This window comes from Aegilops tauschii, chromosome 2 (assembly GCF_002575655.3).
Source record: "Aegilops tauschii subsp. strangulata cultivar AL8/78 chromosome 2, Aet v6.0, whole genome shotgun sequence".
NCBI classification, from domain to species: domain Eukaryota; kingdom Viridiplantae; phylum Streptophyta; class Magnoliopsida; order Poales; family Poaceae; genus Aegilops; species Aegilops tauschii.
The window spans coordinates 34540130-34552143 of NC_053036.3; the positions used below are offsets into that span (position 1 = coordinate 34540130).

The 12014-nt window shown below is 50.4% G+C and overlaps 3 protein-coding genes across 3 annotated transcripts; 2 read left to right on the forward strand and 1 right to left on the reverse strand.

Moving 5' to 3' along the window:
- The first annotated feature begins 2678 nt into the window (after positions 1-2678).
- LOC141040692 (uncharacterized) lies at positions 2679-4275 on the forward strand. The gene is made up of 2 exons (XM_073506807.1): positions 2679-3807; positions 4145-4275. Exons 1-2 carry the CDS (start codon positions 2679-2681, stop codon positions 4273-4275), a joined length of 1260 nt encoding a protein of 419 aa, XP_073362908.1.
- Positions 4276-6285: 2010 nt separating this feature from the next.
- Positions 6286-8767, reverse strand: LOC109743197 (pre-mRNA-splicing factor CWC22-like). The gene is made up of 2 exons (XM_020302272.1): positions 8729-8767; positions 6286-7242 (listed from the first exon to the last, which is right to left on the reverse strand). The coding sequence occupies exons 1-2, from the start codon at positions 8765-8767 to the stop codon at positions 6286-6288; spliced, it is 996 nt and encodes a 331-aa protein (XP_020157861.1).
- A 1260-nt stretch (positions 8768-10027) lies between these two features.
- On the forward strand, positions 10028-12000 carry LOC109743201 (anthocyanidin 5,3-O-glucosyltransferase). Its single transcript, XM_020302277.4, has one exon. It carries the CDS (start codon positions 10366-10368, stop codon positions 11824-11826), a length of 1461 nt encoding a protein of 486 aa, XP_020157866.1. The 5' UTR covers positions 10028-10365; the 3' UTR covers positions 11827-12000.
- Positions 12001-12014: the final 14 nt, after the last annotated feature.

Genomic DNA, 12014 nt, shown 5'->3' on the forward strand with positions numbered 1-12014 from the left:
GGAAACGGCGGTGAAGTTTTGGTAGGTGCGGGCCGGGCTACGGCCCCGCGGTTGTCTTCGGCAAGAGTCTTGCCGGGGCCCCGGCAAGGGTCTTGCCGGGGCATCGTGGTCGTCCCCGGCAAGGGTCTTGCCAGGGGTCTCGTGGGTATCCTCCGCAAGGATCTTGCCGAGGATATTTGTCTTCTGATTCTCATCTAGTCTTGTATGCTTCTGGTCTTCACAAAGATCTGCATGCCACCATGGAGGCGCCTCCCGAGCCTTGGTTCCAATGTGGGTGATGGCATCGGAACTCTTAGGCTCAAGGGTGGCAGCTCTGCTGGTATTGGGCAAGTTGCCCCGGCAAGGCTCTTGCCGGGGCTGTGGAGGCCGCCCCAGCAAGGGCCTTGCCGGGGAAGTTCTCCTCGCCCTTCTGCTCTTCGTGTTTCTGGCTTGGCGTTGCTCTCGTCGTCTTGTGTCCTTGCTTCCTCCGCCCCGCCAAGCGTGGCCAGGGGCGTGGGGCTGCGACTGCCCGCGCACAAGTAAAGGGGTACAAAAAGGGACCCTTACTTTTGTACACCGACACCATTCGAGAAGAAAAACAGCGATTTGAGGTCTGTCCTATGGTGCCTCGCATAACCTGAGTAGACGAAGTGCCATGATTTTGGTGAAATACAAGCACAGGTGCATATGTAGTACATGATCTAGCTAGGTTATTTCTCTTGGTACATGTTATTTGGGCGGAATGGGATAAGTACATGATTTAAAAATAAGTCCAACTTAAATCATGATCTAGTACATCTAGTACGTACAGACATTTTTAGTACAAATGCATGGGCGTACAGTAAAGCAAGGGCATATTGGTGATATATCACTAACCAATGTGTAATAGGGTCTAGTAAATCACCCAAATAATAGTTTTGACCCGCCATCAGCTACTAATGTGGGATAGCAGTTCCCTTGGGTCGTTGTTCACTCGCTGAACATGAGATGGGAGCATCATTCAAGTGCATGAGTGGTACTATGGTACAAGTATATTAATTTCTATCTTCAACACAATATCAACATGGTGTCCTTTGATTTTGGATTTTATCTCATGCATATGTAATGTGCTCGTCTGCCAATCAGTTGAGCATAGATGTTATATGACTGTTCTAGCTATATGACTGTCCATCTGCATGAGAAAGTTTGTTAAGTTGATAGTCATATGATTGACGTGCATATATGGCTATAATATTTATCCTAGTACTACAAATACTAAGCGCCTCTCCACATTTAACCCATTGGCAAACCCACCGTTATAGAGACATAAAGTATGAGACATTGGAGTATACCAAAAGGTAGAAGCTTCGAGGTTCTGGTTGCCTACCGTGGCTGCATGAAGATCTTCTTTTCACACTATGCATTAGCTCTGCAGTTTGTTGCTTGTGTGGCAGTTTTATTAAGACAATGTTCTGACTGATACACATGATGAAGATCTCAACGAGGCTCAGTGTCAATGCCCAAGACTCCAGGAGTGTTGAAATCTCGGAGCAGATGGAAGCATTTCGTCTTGCTCCAACTGTCGTTTTAGCATGTACAAATAATCATCGCCTATTACCGAGCGTCCGCAAGCATGTTCAGTTGTGCAAACATACAATAAAAACGAATTGAGTGGTCCAGGTCATATGTATAACGTGTTAAAACACGCCGACACATATAATATGATGGAAAACATATTATTGCACCGTTATGACAAAAGATATACCAATATTTGGTAACACAAGTGTACTTTATTTGAGTTTTTTTTTAGAGTATGCATATCACCATATATACTTTTGTATGCACACTTATTTCCATGCACAAGCCATAGTTAAGGCCATGCAAATGTTACTGCTATTAAGGATGGAGCAGTAGCTGTTCATGATACTGCATTTGTGATTATCTAAGCGATCAACGTGAACGAAGCTTAGGAAAAGGGCAAATACGTACCACACCAGGACTACTAAGATGAAAGCTGCACATAATCTGGACTAAAATCAAAGGCAGCTTGGGCAGATCAGTTTGGTTTGGGCAACAAAAATAAAAACCAGAGAATTAGTCCTTCTATCAAAAAAGGTTTTCGCCCCGCTTTATATATAAAGCACCAACCATGCATTACAACCAAAAGGCAATAAAAAACAGAAAATAAAATCGACATGGATACATAGCACTACAGAACAGCTAACGAGCTCCGAAGGACCCAACAGGACATCGGAGCCCACGACGGACTCAAATCGAGTCATCGATGAGCAAGTGACAAGGGCACCCCTAGGGCCGACCCGATTGACCAGCCATCCGAATCTGCCTCCGAAGAGCGGAAGAGGGCACCCCTAGCATCGGCCTTTCAATAAGGACAAGTATTTTTTATATTCGATGTTTCCTTTTATTTACAGTATAAGATCAGATACGCGCCTGAAATCATCCATTTTGTTAGGCGATCGAGCGATAAAGAAGATTACGGGCGGCAACCACGCAGAAAGGGATAACATCTTCCATGCATTTGCCTCACGACACGCAAGGGAGAAACAAAAGAAAGCACGGCCGGGTAAGATACTGCATGCATGTAAAAGAAATAGGAATATCTTTCAATTCCATTCCAATGTGCTGCGCGCGTACGTTGATGCCGACCGACCTGGGTTCATGCACGATCCAGATCGAAACCCTTGCCGCCTCCGCCGACCATGCCGCTGCCGGACGAGCTTCTGGAGGAGATCTTCCTCCGCCTGCCGCCGGACGAGTCCGAGTGCCTTGTGCGGGCCTCCCTCGCCAGCAAGCTCTGGCTCGGACTCCTCACCGGCGCTCGCTTCCGCGGCCGCTACAGCGAGCTCCACGGAGCCCGCCCGGCCACCACGCTGGGCTTCTTCTATACCTGGCCTAAGGACGGCGGCCCAAGGGGGGAGGAACCGGTGCCATACCCACACTTCGTCCCCACCACGAAGTTCGCCGCGCGCATACCCGACGACGACGAGTGGAGGGAGTGGGAGTGGGAGGACTACGCGGCGTGGGACTGCCGCCATGGCCGCTTGCTCTTCGGGGAGAGGGATCGGGGGCCCGGGCAGCTCATTGTCTGGGACCCCATCACGGCGGACTGGACGAGCCTGAACGCGTCCAGAGACTACACCGAGGCCAGCAGCCGTGCCGCAGCGGTGCCCTGCGCCAGGATCGGCTGCGGCCATCGCTCGTGTTATTGGGGCGACCCCTTCCTGGTGGTCTTCGTCTACCTGTTCGACACCGTTGCGTACGCGAGCGTTTTCGAGGACACCACTCGAAGACGCATCGAGACATGCTCTGGTCTCGATCTCCCGTTTCATGCACGCATCGAGCCAATGCCCCCTGTCCTCGCCGGAGACGCGCTTCACTTCATGCTCGCGTATGAGGACGATGATCATCCTGTAGGAGTTCTCAAGTACAACGTCGTCTCAAATCGCCTGTCACTGATCGATGCGCCATGTTCGTGGTCTATCACTGCCGACGACTCTATCCTCCTCATGGCGACGGAGGATGGCAGCTTGGGGTTTGCACACGTGGATGGGTTAACCCTCTACCTATGGTCAAGGCAGATGGGGTCCGACGGAGTTGCGGCATGGACTCGAGCTAGAGTCATCCATCTCAAGGAACTTCTCCCAATTCAAAATCCTGAGAAAAGAGTTATTAGGTTGGTTGGATCTGTGGAGGGCAGTGATGTCATTTTCGTGGCCACGGACCTTGGCATCTACCAGATGAAGCTCAAGACACTACGGTGGAGAAAGATATGGAAGAGTGAAAAATTCTGTGCTTTGTTTCCGTACATGAGTTTCTATGGTCCAGAAGGTATATCTATACTTGTATCTCCTTTTGTCATTTTGAAACAATTCTTTTTTTAAGTAATAATGTGTCAGTTAGTGGAACAAGAAAAGAATATTTAATGTTTAATCAGATCAAGAGTTGTATTTGATGTTTCAGTTAATGATATATATAGATTGTGTGTTCAAGCAAACTTTGGGTGCTAGTAGAAATCTAATGTTGCGTATCTGAGGTGTTTCTGTCAAGAAGATTAGAAGCATATTAGAAGGGGGAATTACTTATGTGCTATGTGGGTGGAAATTACTTATGTGCTATGTGGGTGGAGGTTCTTTTGAATCTCTATCTGGTGTTTGTGTTCTTCAAGGTACTAACTTGTCTCTTAATGAACCAGAGTTGGCAGAATTTGCCAAGATGGAGGACGAAGCGATTGAGGCTGAAGTAACTCAGGATGAGGATGAAGCAATTGGGGATGAAGTTACTGAGGATGAGGATTAAGCAATTGAGGCTGAAGTAACTGATGATGAAGCAACTGAGGATGAGGACGCTATGTAGCTACTAAATAGTATTTATTAATTATGTGGTGTTGTACTATGATCCATATTCAAAAACCAATATAATGTTGCTAGTGCTATGCACCTATGCTATTTGCTGACTAAATATTGTACTGTTTGTCTGCCACCTATGCTATGTACAATATGGAACTTCTCAATGTTTGATTGTGTCTTATTGGCTCTTTCTGCCTTATTTTACTCTTCTTGGTTGTTGTCTAATAATGCCCAGATCAATACTTTATTGAGTTAAATTTCTGAGTTCTCTCCCTTGATTCTACAGGTCGTGCGGCCATGCCTGAGTTTTTCTGGATCTCATTTATTTCTAAAGCTTACATTACCTATATTCGCATGCAAGTGATTCTGCCAATTGGTATACTAAGCAATTCTGCCCGACAATCTTTTGAAACATTTCAGGCATGTGAGAAAGGACAGATGATTACTGTAATTCCCTTCACTTCAAAGGTGTGTATTTGCTTGCAGCATTGTCATTCATATGACGCATGCTGCCTGATATTATTCATGTGTCATGACTAATACTGCGCTTGCTCTGCAGATTCGCGAACCTTGCTAATCAAGTATAGCATATTGTCCTCCAAATCCAATATAGTATGATCATGCTCATTTCTACCTTCAGTACAATATTGGCTGGGTTCTTCTCTTGATTGGAATTATTTCTCTCATGCAGAGAATGCATTTGCTTGCACATGAGGATAAATTTTATATGACTGCTTCTGGAAGCATGAACGTGTTTCACATGATAGAGTTACTAGGTTCAACAAAGTCGTATGACTGTTCTATCTATAATAGTTACCCTGGTTGTATAAATACTAAGCGCTTCTACACAGCTAGTACATTTCTATTCCGGTTGATGTTGATAATTAGGTGGATACACATATTCATCCACATTTAGTAGAGTATGAGATATTGGAGTACACCAAAATATAGATGGTTTGATTTTTTATGTGCATGAACGCCTCTACTGGTCCTTGTGCTTTTGTTTCAGAATTTGGAGATGTAAAAGATCAATACGGGTCATTGGTGGTGTCAACTGATTGGTTCTTCAACTAGTGGTTGATCATACATGTTGATCAAGTTTTGACGAACATCTTGTACCACCACCAAAACTTGTTAACAAATCAAGAGTGTTCTTTTTTCTATATGTTGGTATCAAAGATGTAGAGATTTAGTCCAAGCTAACTGGTTAACATAATCCGCCTTACAATGGAACAGCCAGGACTAAATTTAGGTGGAAGAACCTCTGTATTGTGTGATGTCGAGGATGGAGAAGGATGGGGACCAGCGTGGATGAAATTGTGGATTTTTTTTCCAGAGTGGTTGGTCTTTCTAAAAAAAACAAGAACATCATGTTTAAACACAACTATCACCTCTCAGGGCACTATATGACTTGAAAACTTGGACGAGATAAGTACGTCGTTCAGAGAAGAATTAATAAAATAACCTATGTAGCGTCTAGTTTTAAGGTTTTTCGCCTCAAACCCAACATAAGAAATTAAGTGTAGACGTAAACAGTTTGAAAGCCATGGAAAAGAAGTCATTGTTGATGTTATCTACTTGTAACTATCCTGTATGCTAACCCTCAATGAGAATTTGTGGTAAAGACACTCCTTCAGACTGCAAAGTCAATGGAAACGTCAGAAGTTCGTTTTTTTTTCTGAACCAAATTTGCGCACTCTTAAATCGTGTTCCGCAAACAGTGACAATGAATTCTAAAGTAACAAAGCAATGTTTCAACTCTTACCAATTTATGGACATTTGTAAGAATCATTGGAACAAGGATAACAAAAACAAATTAGCCAGAAGGAATGCTCAGGATGGTGTAGACAAAAGTCACAAAACACAATACGAGTCTATGAAGTTGATCACAAACCACATGCTTCTGACTGTCAACCTTGTAAAATGTTGAGCAAAGAGATTCCTATAACAACACTTACAATTACAGTGATAAGATCTTCCTCGCAGGTTCAGTGACGCCGCCAAGCCCAACCGCCGTGAAAAAATTGACCGCGAAGCGCGTGTTCTCGGCAGAGTCCCGGGGGAACAGGGCGTCACGGACCTCCGGCTCGTCGTCGTCGTTCATCCTCCGGCCGAGCAGCCGTACCCCGAGCTGTTCCGCCATCTCCTGGAACATTACCTTCATGAAGATGCGCGACGACGAGGTGGTGTCCTCCTCCGCGATCCTGACCCCGCCCAGCACGCTGCGCCATGGGACGGCGTCGGCCGCCCGCAGCTCGTCGGTGCCCATGCGGTGCGCCGCCGCGTAGCACCGCGCGAAGCACGCCTCGAAGCCTGCCTGGTACGCTCGGCTGATCCCGCATAGCCGCTGCCCGAGGTGGCCGTAGAACCGTGTGTTGGACGACGCCCTCTCCTGCTTGCAGCACTCCACGAGCATGCCGCAGAGCTCCGCCTCCTGGCCCGGCCTCATGATGGACAGGAGCTTGTGCCCGGCCTCCTCAGCGCCGGCGCTCGACATGATCGTCAGGTATATCGTTCTCCGGAGGTTGATCAGATTGATCTCCGTCTCGTCCTTGATCACCTCCATATCCTCACTGTCATCGTCGTCGTCGTCGTTGGGCTCGTCTTCTTCAATGACCTCGCCATCATCTCCTAGCATGCTTCGTTTGAGGTCCTCGTAGGCTGCCTCGTCCTGCACGAAGGTGGCGCTTGGCTTGAACACATCGAGATGGGTCTCGGGGTCGAGCTGATCAGCATGGCTGTCCTCGAGGGGGATTTCGATCTGATGCGTGAACTGGTCGTCCTGCTCGACGAGGTCAAGCTCCGGACGGACGGGCGGGTGCCCTCGGAACTGAGTTCTCCGGACCGCAAAGAGGCCCTCGATCAAGAACCCGATGCGCCGGTCCACGTCGCCGTCGACGAGGATGCACTGTAGTTGCTTTAAGAGACCATCTCCAAAGTCGTGTTATGTGGTAGTGCAACATATCTCGTCTCATTCAATTCAGCGGGACACAGACATAACTCATAAGAGTAGGACTACAATTGTACTCATCATAAGTTAGGCGTGTTTAGTTGATTGTCAAAGTCAGCTACAACAATTGATTGCCTACTGATTCAGGTTGCTTACCTTTGTTTTTCAATAAAGAGAAAAATGTCAAAAAACCGGACTGATTTCTATGTTTGCGTCAGCCGCTCGCTATATCTTTCGATTAGCAGTCGTGCATTCCGTGATGGAGAGTGCTGCCCACTAGCAAAGTTGAGTACAATTGGCCCTTTGCTTCAACACTGTTGTGACGTTGATGCTTCCACGCTTGTCGCTGTTGTTTTAGCCTCGCGTCGGTCCCTACAGCCGCCTGTGCCTTGCCATTGCTGCTTACCGGCCAGCATCGAGAAATCTTGTTCAGTCTCTCATATGTTGCTTTGCTTGGTTGTTATTTTGCCACGTTGGAAGCTCATGTGTGCTTTGCTGTGAAACATGGGCAGCATATTGTGATGGTGTCTGCTACAGTGTTTTGCTTTATGTTGTGTTTTTTTTTCTCAGTGCCGAGTGATGGCTGTGCTGCAATTTTTTCCGATGTTTCCTTTGTGACGAAATAGGGTTTTGTTTTGCATACCTACGCGATGTTGCTACTGTAAACCAGAAGTGCAACCATGCAACCGAGACATCGGATGCTACAAGAGCCGCGTCCTATTGTCACAGAAGCCGGACGCTAAATGTTTCGTTTACACTTTTTTCTTTTTATATATATATTTTGTCATTTCACTGAGACTTAACAACTGAGACATGTCAAGTCTCAATCGACTAAGATCTAACCACACTCGTATGAAAATGGTGCGTCGTTGCGCAAGAGCCAAGAGAATACAAAACCGAGCGGGCTGATCCGGTGAATCATATGGCTGATGAAGCAGCCTCATGAATCAATTGGATGGCTAGCCAGGCGGGTGACCCCTCCCACGGATCAGCCGGTTGACGCATAGCGTCTGCCATATGTTAATATCAATTATATCCAGCTATGATACCAACATAACGTCAAGAACTAATCGAGATATGAAGGACGCACACAACAAAATAATAAGAACAAGAAAAAAGAAAAAAAATTGTCGAGACATTAAGGATGTACACATCTCGGTCCATGGAGTGTTTGACAAAAAAGCAACCACAATTAGGTTTGCGTCCCACTAAACTACCACTTTCAAAATTTTGACCGAAAACTATCACTTTTTTCGTAATTCGTCCCTAAACGAAAATGGTTGGCCGGTTTAGAGGATTTAACCATGTTTATGACAGGCAGGATCAACCCGTCTGGCGGGAATGTCAACTCCATTTATTTTGACTGCTAAGTTGACCGTTATGACAGGTGAGGCCCGCACATCAGTATCAACCTCTTCTCTCTGCCCCTCTTTGTTTTTGTATTTCAACAAACACCTTCTGTGTAGACGAAGGGAGCCTGAGGGTCAGCCATCCCGGCAAAGGGCAGCGCCGGCGAGTACGGAAGCTCACTGGTCTTCGGCGGAGCTTGCCGCCATGATTTTTCTGACGAGCTCAAGGGCGAGAAGATGATGGCGGCCACTGCTTTGCTCCTGCTCCTGCTCGAGCGAATTGCAAAAAACATCGACACTTCAGGCAAGGTTTGCAGGAACCACACATTTACGGAATTGTGCCAAAAAGCACTAATTTTTTCATAATTTTTTGCAGAAAACACTAGTTGCTCGTTTAGACCATTTTAAGTACGTTTATGACATGGGGGTCCCGCTTTTGCTGACGTGGCGTAATTGTTCAACGCTGGACGTCCTTAGTGATATTTTTTACCAAAAACTCCGCACTTCTTCTAAAAAAACACCCGTGGTCCGCCTCCCTCCGCCGGCCGCCGTCGTCTCCATGCCCTCCAGATGATGTCCCTCTCTCCCAGGCCTCCCTCCTCCGTGCCCGTGCCACCACGGGGGTGCTCGTGGCGCTCTGCGTCACCGGGGCCTACTTCCTCACGTCGACCTCGTCCGCGTCCATCGCCGGGCCGGACGACGGGGGAGAAGGCGCCGCCGTCGCCGCCGCGCGAGCGCGAGGCCGAGGACGGCACGCTGGGCAAGGAGGATGCTGTCTCCCAGGAGGATGGCGGCGCCGAGCAAGAGCATGGCAGCGCCGTCACCGCGGCGGCCGTGGACGACCTGCATGCCAAGCCCAATCTGGACGAGCGTGTCTCCGGCGGCGAGGACTCCAAGAGCGACGCGGCGGCGGTGGACGAGGACCAGAGCAGAAGTCGCATCTGTAGATGCCTCGCGCCACGGTGGAGGAGAGGAACCTGGACGGCGGCATCGAGGAGGAGAGCATCGCGCGGCAGCTGCTTGTCGGTCCTCTGCGCCTCGCGGCGGAGGATGCCCGTGCCGGGCTGCTCGTCGCCAGCTCCACGTCGTGCCCTCCGCCGCTCGCCGGCGAAAGCAGCAGCTGCTCCGGCGGCTAAGGGCAAGCCATGCCCATGGCCGCTGCTGCTGCTGGCCGGAGAGAAGAGACGAAGATGAGGGGCTGATTGCTTTTTCATTTTTCGGAGAAGGGTGTTGGTGTAAAATCCCCGGTCTAACGGCGTCATCTGCGAACAGTTACGCCACGTCAGCAAAAGCAGGACTCGCCTGTCATAATCGTCATCAAAACGTCCAAAGCCGCCAACTAGTGTTTTTTGCAAAAAATTATGAAAAAAATTAGTGCTTTTGGTACAATTCCGTAAATGTGTGGTTCCTGTAAACCTTGCCTGAAGTGTCGATGTTTTTTGCAATTAACTTGCTCCTGCTCACATGATGGCGTCCGGTCCACAACTGTATGGTGTTGGTCCACAACTGCAGTGCTGTGGCTCCTAGCCAGTGGGAAAATTGAGACGGAGAGAAACCGAGAGGCACAGCTCAATTTGTGGCCACAGGTAGCGTTGCGTGGCGTCTATAAACTGCTCCGTTCTCGTTCCGTCGTTCATCATCTCCATCCACACTACAAATCTGAGAAGGCACCGCAGTCGAGAGCAGAGCATACACCATTCTCCAGAGCAGAGCAGGCACCACACCGCTCGTCGTCGGCGCGATGCACGGTGCCGCAGCCACCTGGACGCCCCGGAAGCAGGTGGTGCTGTACCCGTCGCCCGGGATGGGCCACCTGGTCTCCATGATCGAGCTCGGCAAGGTGCTCGCGGCTCGCGGCCTCGCCATCACCATCGTCATCGTGAGCCTGCCGTTCGTCGACACCGGCGCCAGGGGGCCGTTCCTGGCCGGCGTCACCGCGGCCAATCCCTCCGTCTCCTTCCACTGCCTCCCGCAGGTCGACGTCCCGCCGCTCGACTCGGACCACCCCGAGGCGGTCACCTACGAGGTCGCCGGCCTCTCCATCCCGCACCTCCGCGGCTTTCTCGCCGGCGCCTCCCCGGCCGTCCTCGTCGTCGACTTCTTCTGCAGCATCGCGCTCGACGTCGCCGCGGAGCTCGGCGTCCCAGGGTACTGTTTCTTCACGTCTCCCGCGGAGGTCCTGGCTTTTTCCCTGTATTTGCCGGTCCTGCATGCTCGGAGCGCGGCCAGCTTTCGGGAGATGGGGGAAGAGCTCGTGCACGTGCCGGGCATCCCCGCGCTGCCGGCGACTCACTTCCCCAAGCCGCTCATGGACCGTGACGACCCGGCATACATATGGTCGCTGAGAGTGTCCCCCGACCTCTGCCGCTCCCAGGGAATCATCGTCAACACCTTCCGCTCGCTCGAGCCACGCGCCGTGGACGCCATCGCCGCCGGGCTCTGCACGCCCCCCGGCCTACCTACGCCCTCAGTCTACTGCATCGGGCCGCTGATAAAGTCGGAGGAGGTGGGCGTGAAGCGCGGCCACGAGTGCCTGGCGTGGCTGGACGCGCAGCCGACGGCCAGCGTGGTGTTCCTCTGCTTCGGCAGCCTCGGCGTGTTCAACGCAGAGCAGATCAGACAGGTAGCCATCGGCCTGGAGGCAAGCGGCAAGAGGTTCCTGTGGGTCGTGCGGAGCCCGCCCAACAATGACCCGGCGAAGAGGTTCGAGGAGCCGCCGGAGCCGGACCTCGACGCGCTCCTTCCGGAGGGCTTCCTGGACCGGACCAAGGCCACAGGCCTCGTCGTCAAGTCATGGGCGCCGCAGCGCGACGTGCTGGCGCACGGCGCCGTGGGCGGTTTCGTGACCCACTGCGGGTGGAACTCCGTGCTCGAGGCGGTCATGGCCGGCGTGCCCATGCTGGCCTGGCCGCTGTACGCGGAGCAGCGGATGAACAGAGTGTTCCTGGAAGAGGAGCTGGGTCTGGCCGTGGCCGTGGATGGATATGACACGGAGGTGGTGGACGCCGATGAAGTGGCGGCAAAGGTGAGGTGGTTGATGGACTCCGACGGCGGGAGGGTGCTTCGGGAGCGGACGACGGCGGCTATGGGAAGGGCCAGGGAGGCACTACGCGAGGGTGGGGAGTCGAATTTGACGTTGACTCGACTGGTGCAGGTCTGGATGCTTGGCAACATTGAAGATGACGCGGGTTCCACGAGATAGCGTGACTCATGGCCATGGATATGGTAGGGCCATAGAGAAGCAAGAACACATGTGAAATTAAATCTGCTATTTGTAGTTCTTATTAAGTTTTGGGTGTGGTTACATCTCAGTCGACAAAGACTTAACGAAGTCTCAGTCAACTGACAAAACATATAAAGAAATATTTTATAAAAACTTACACTGATCTT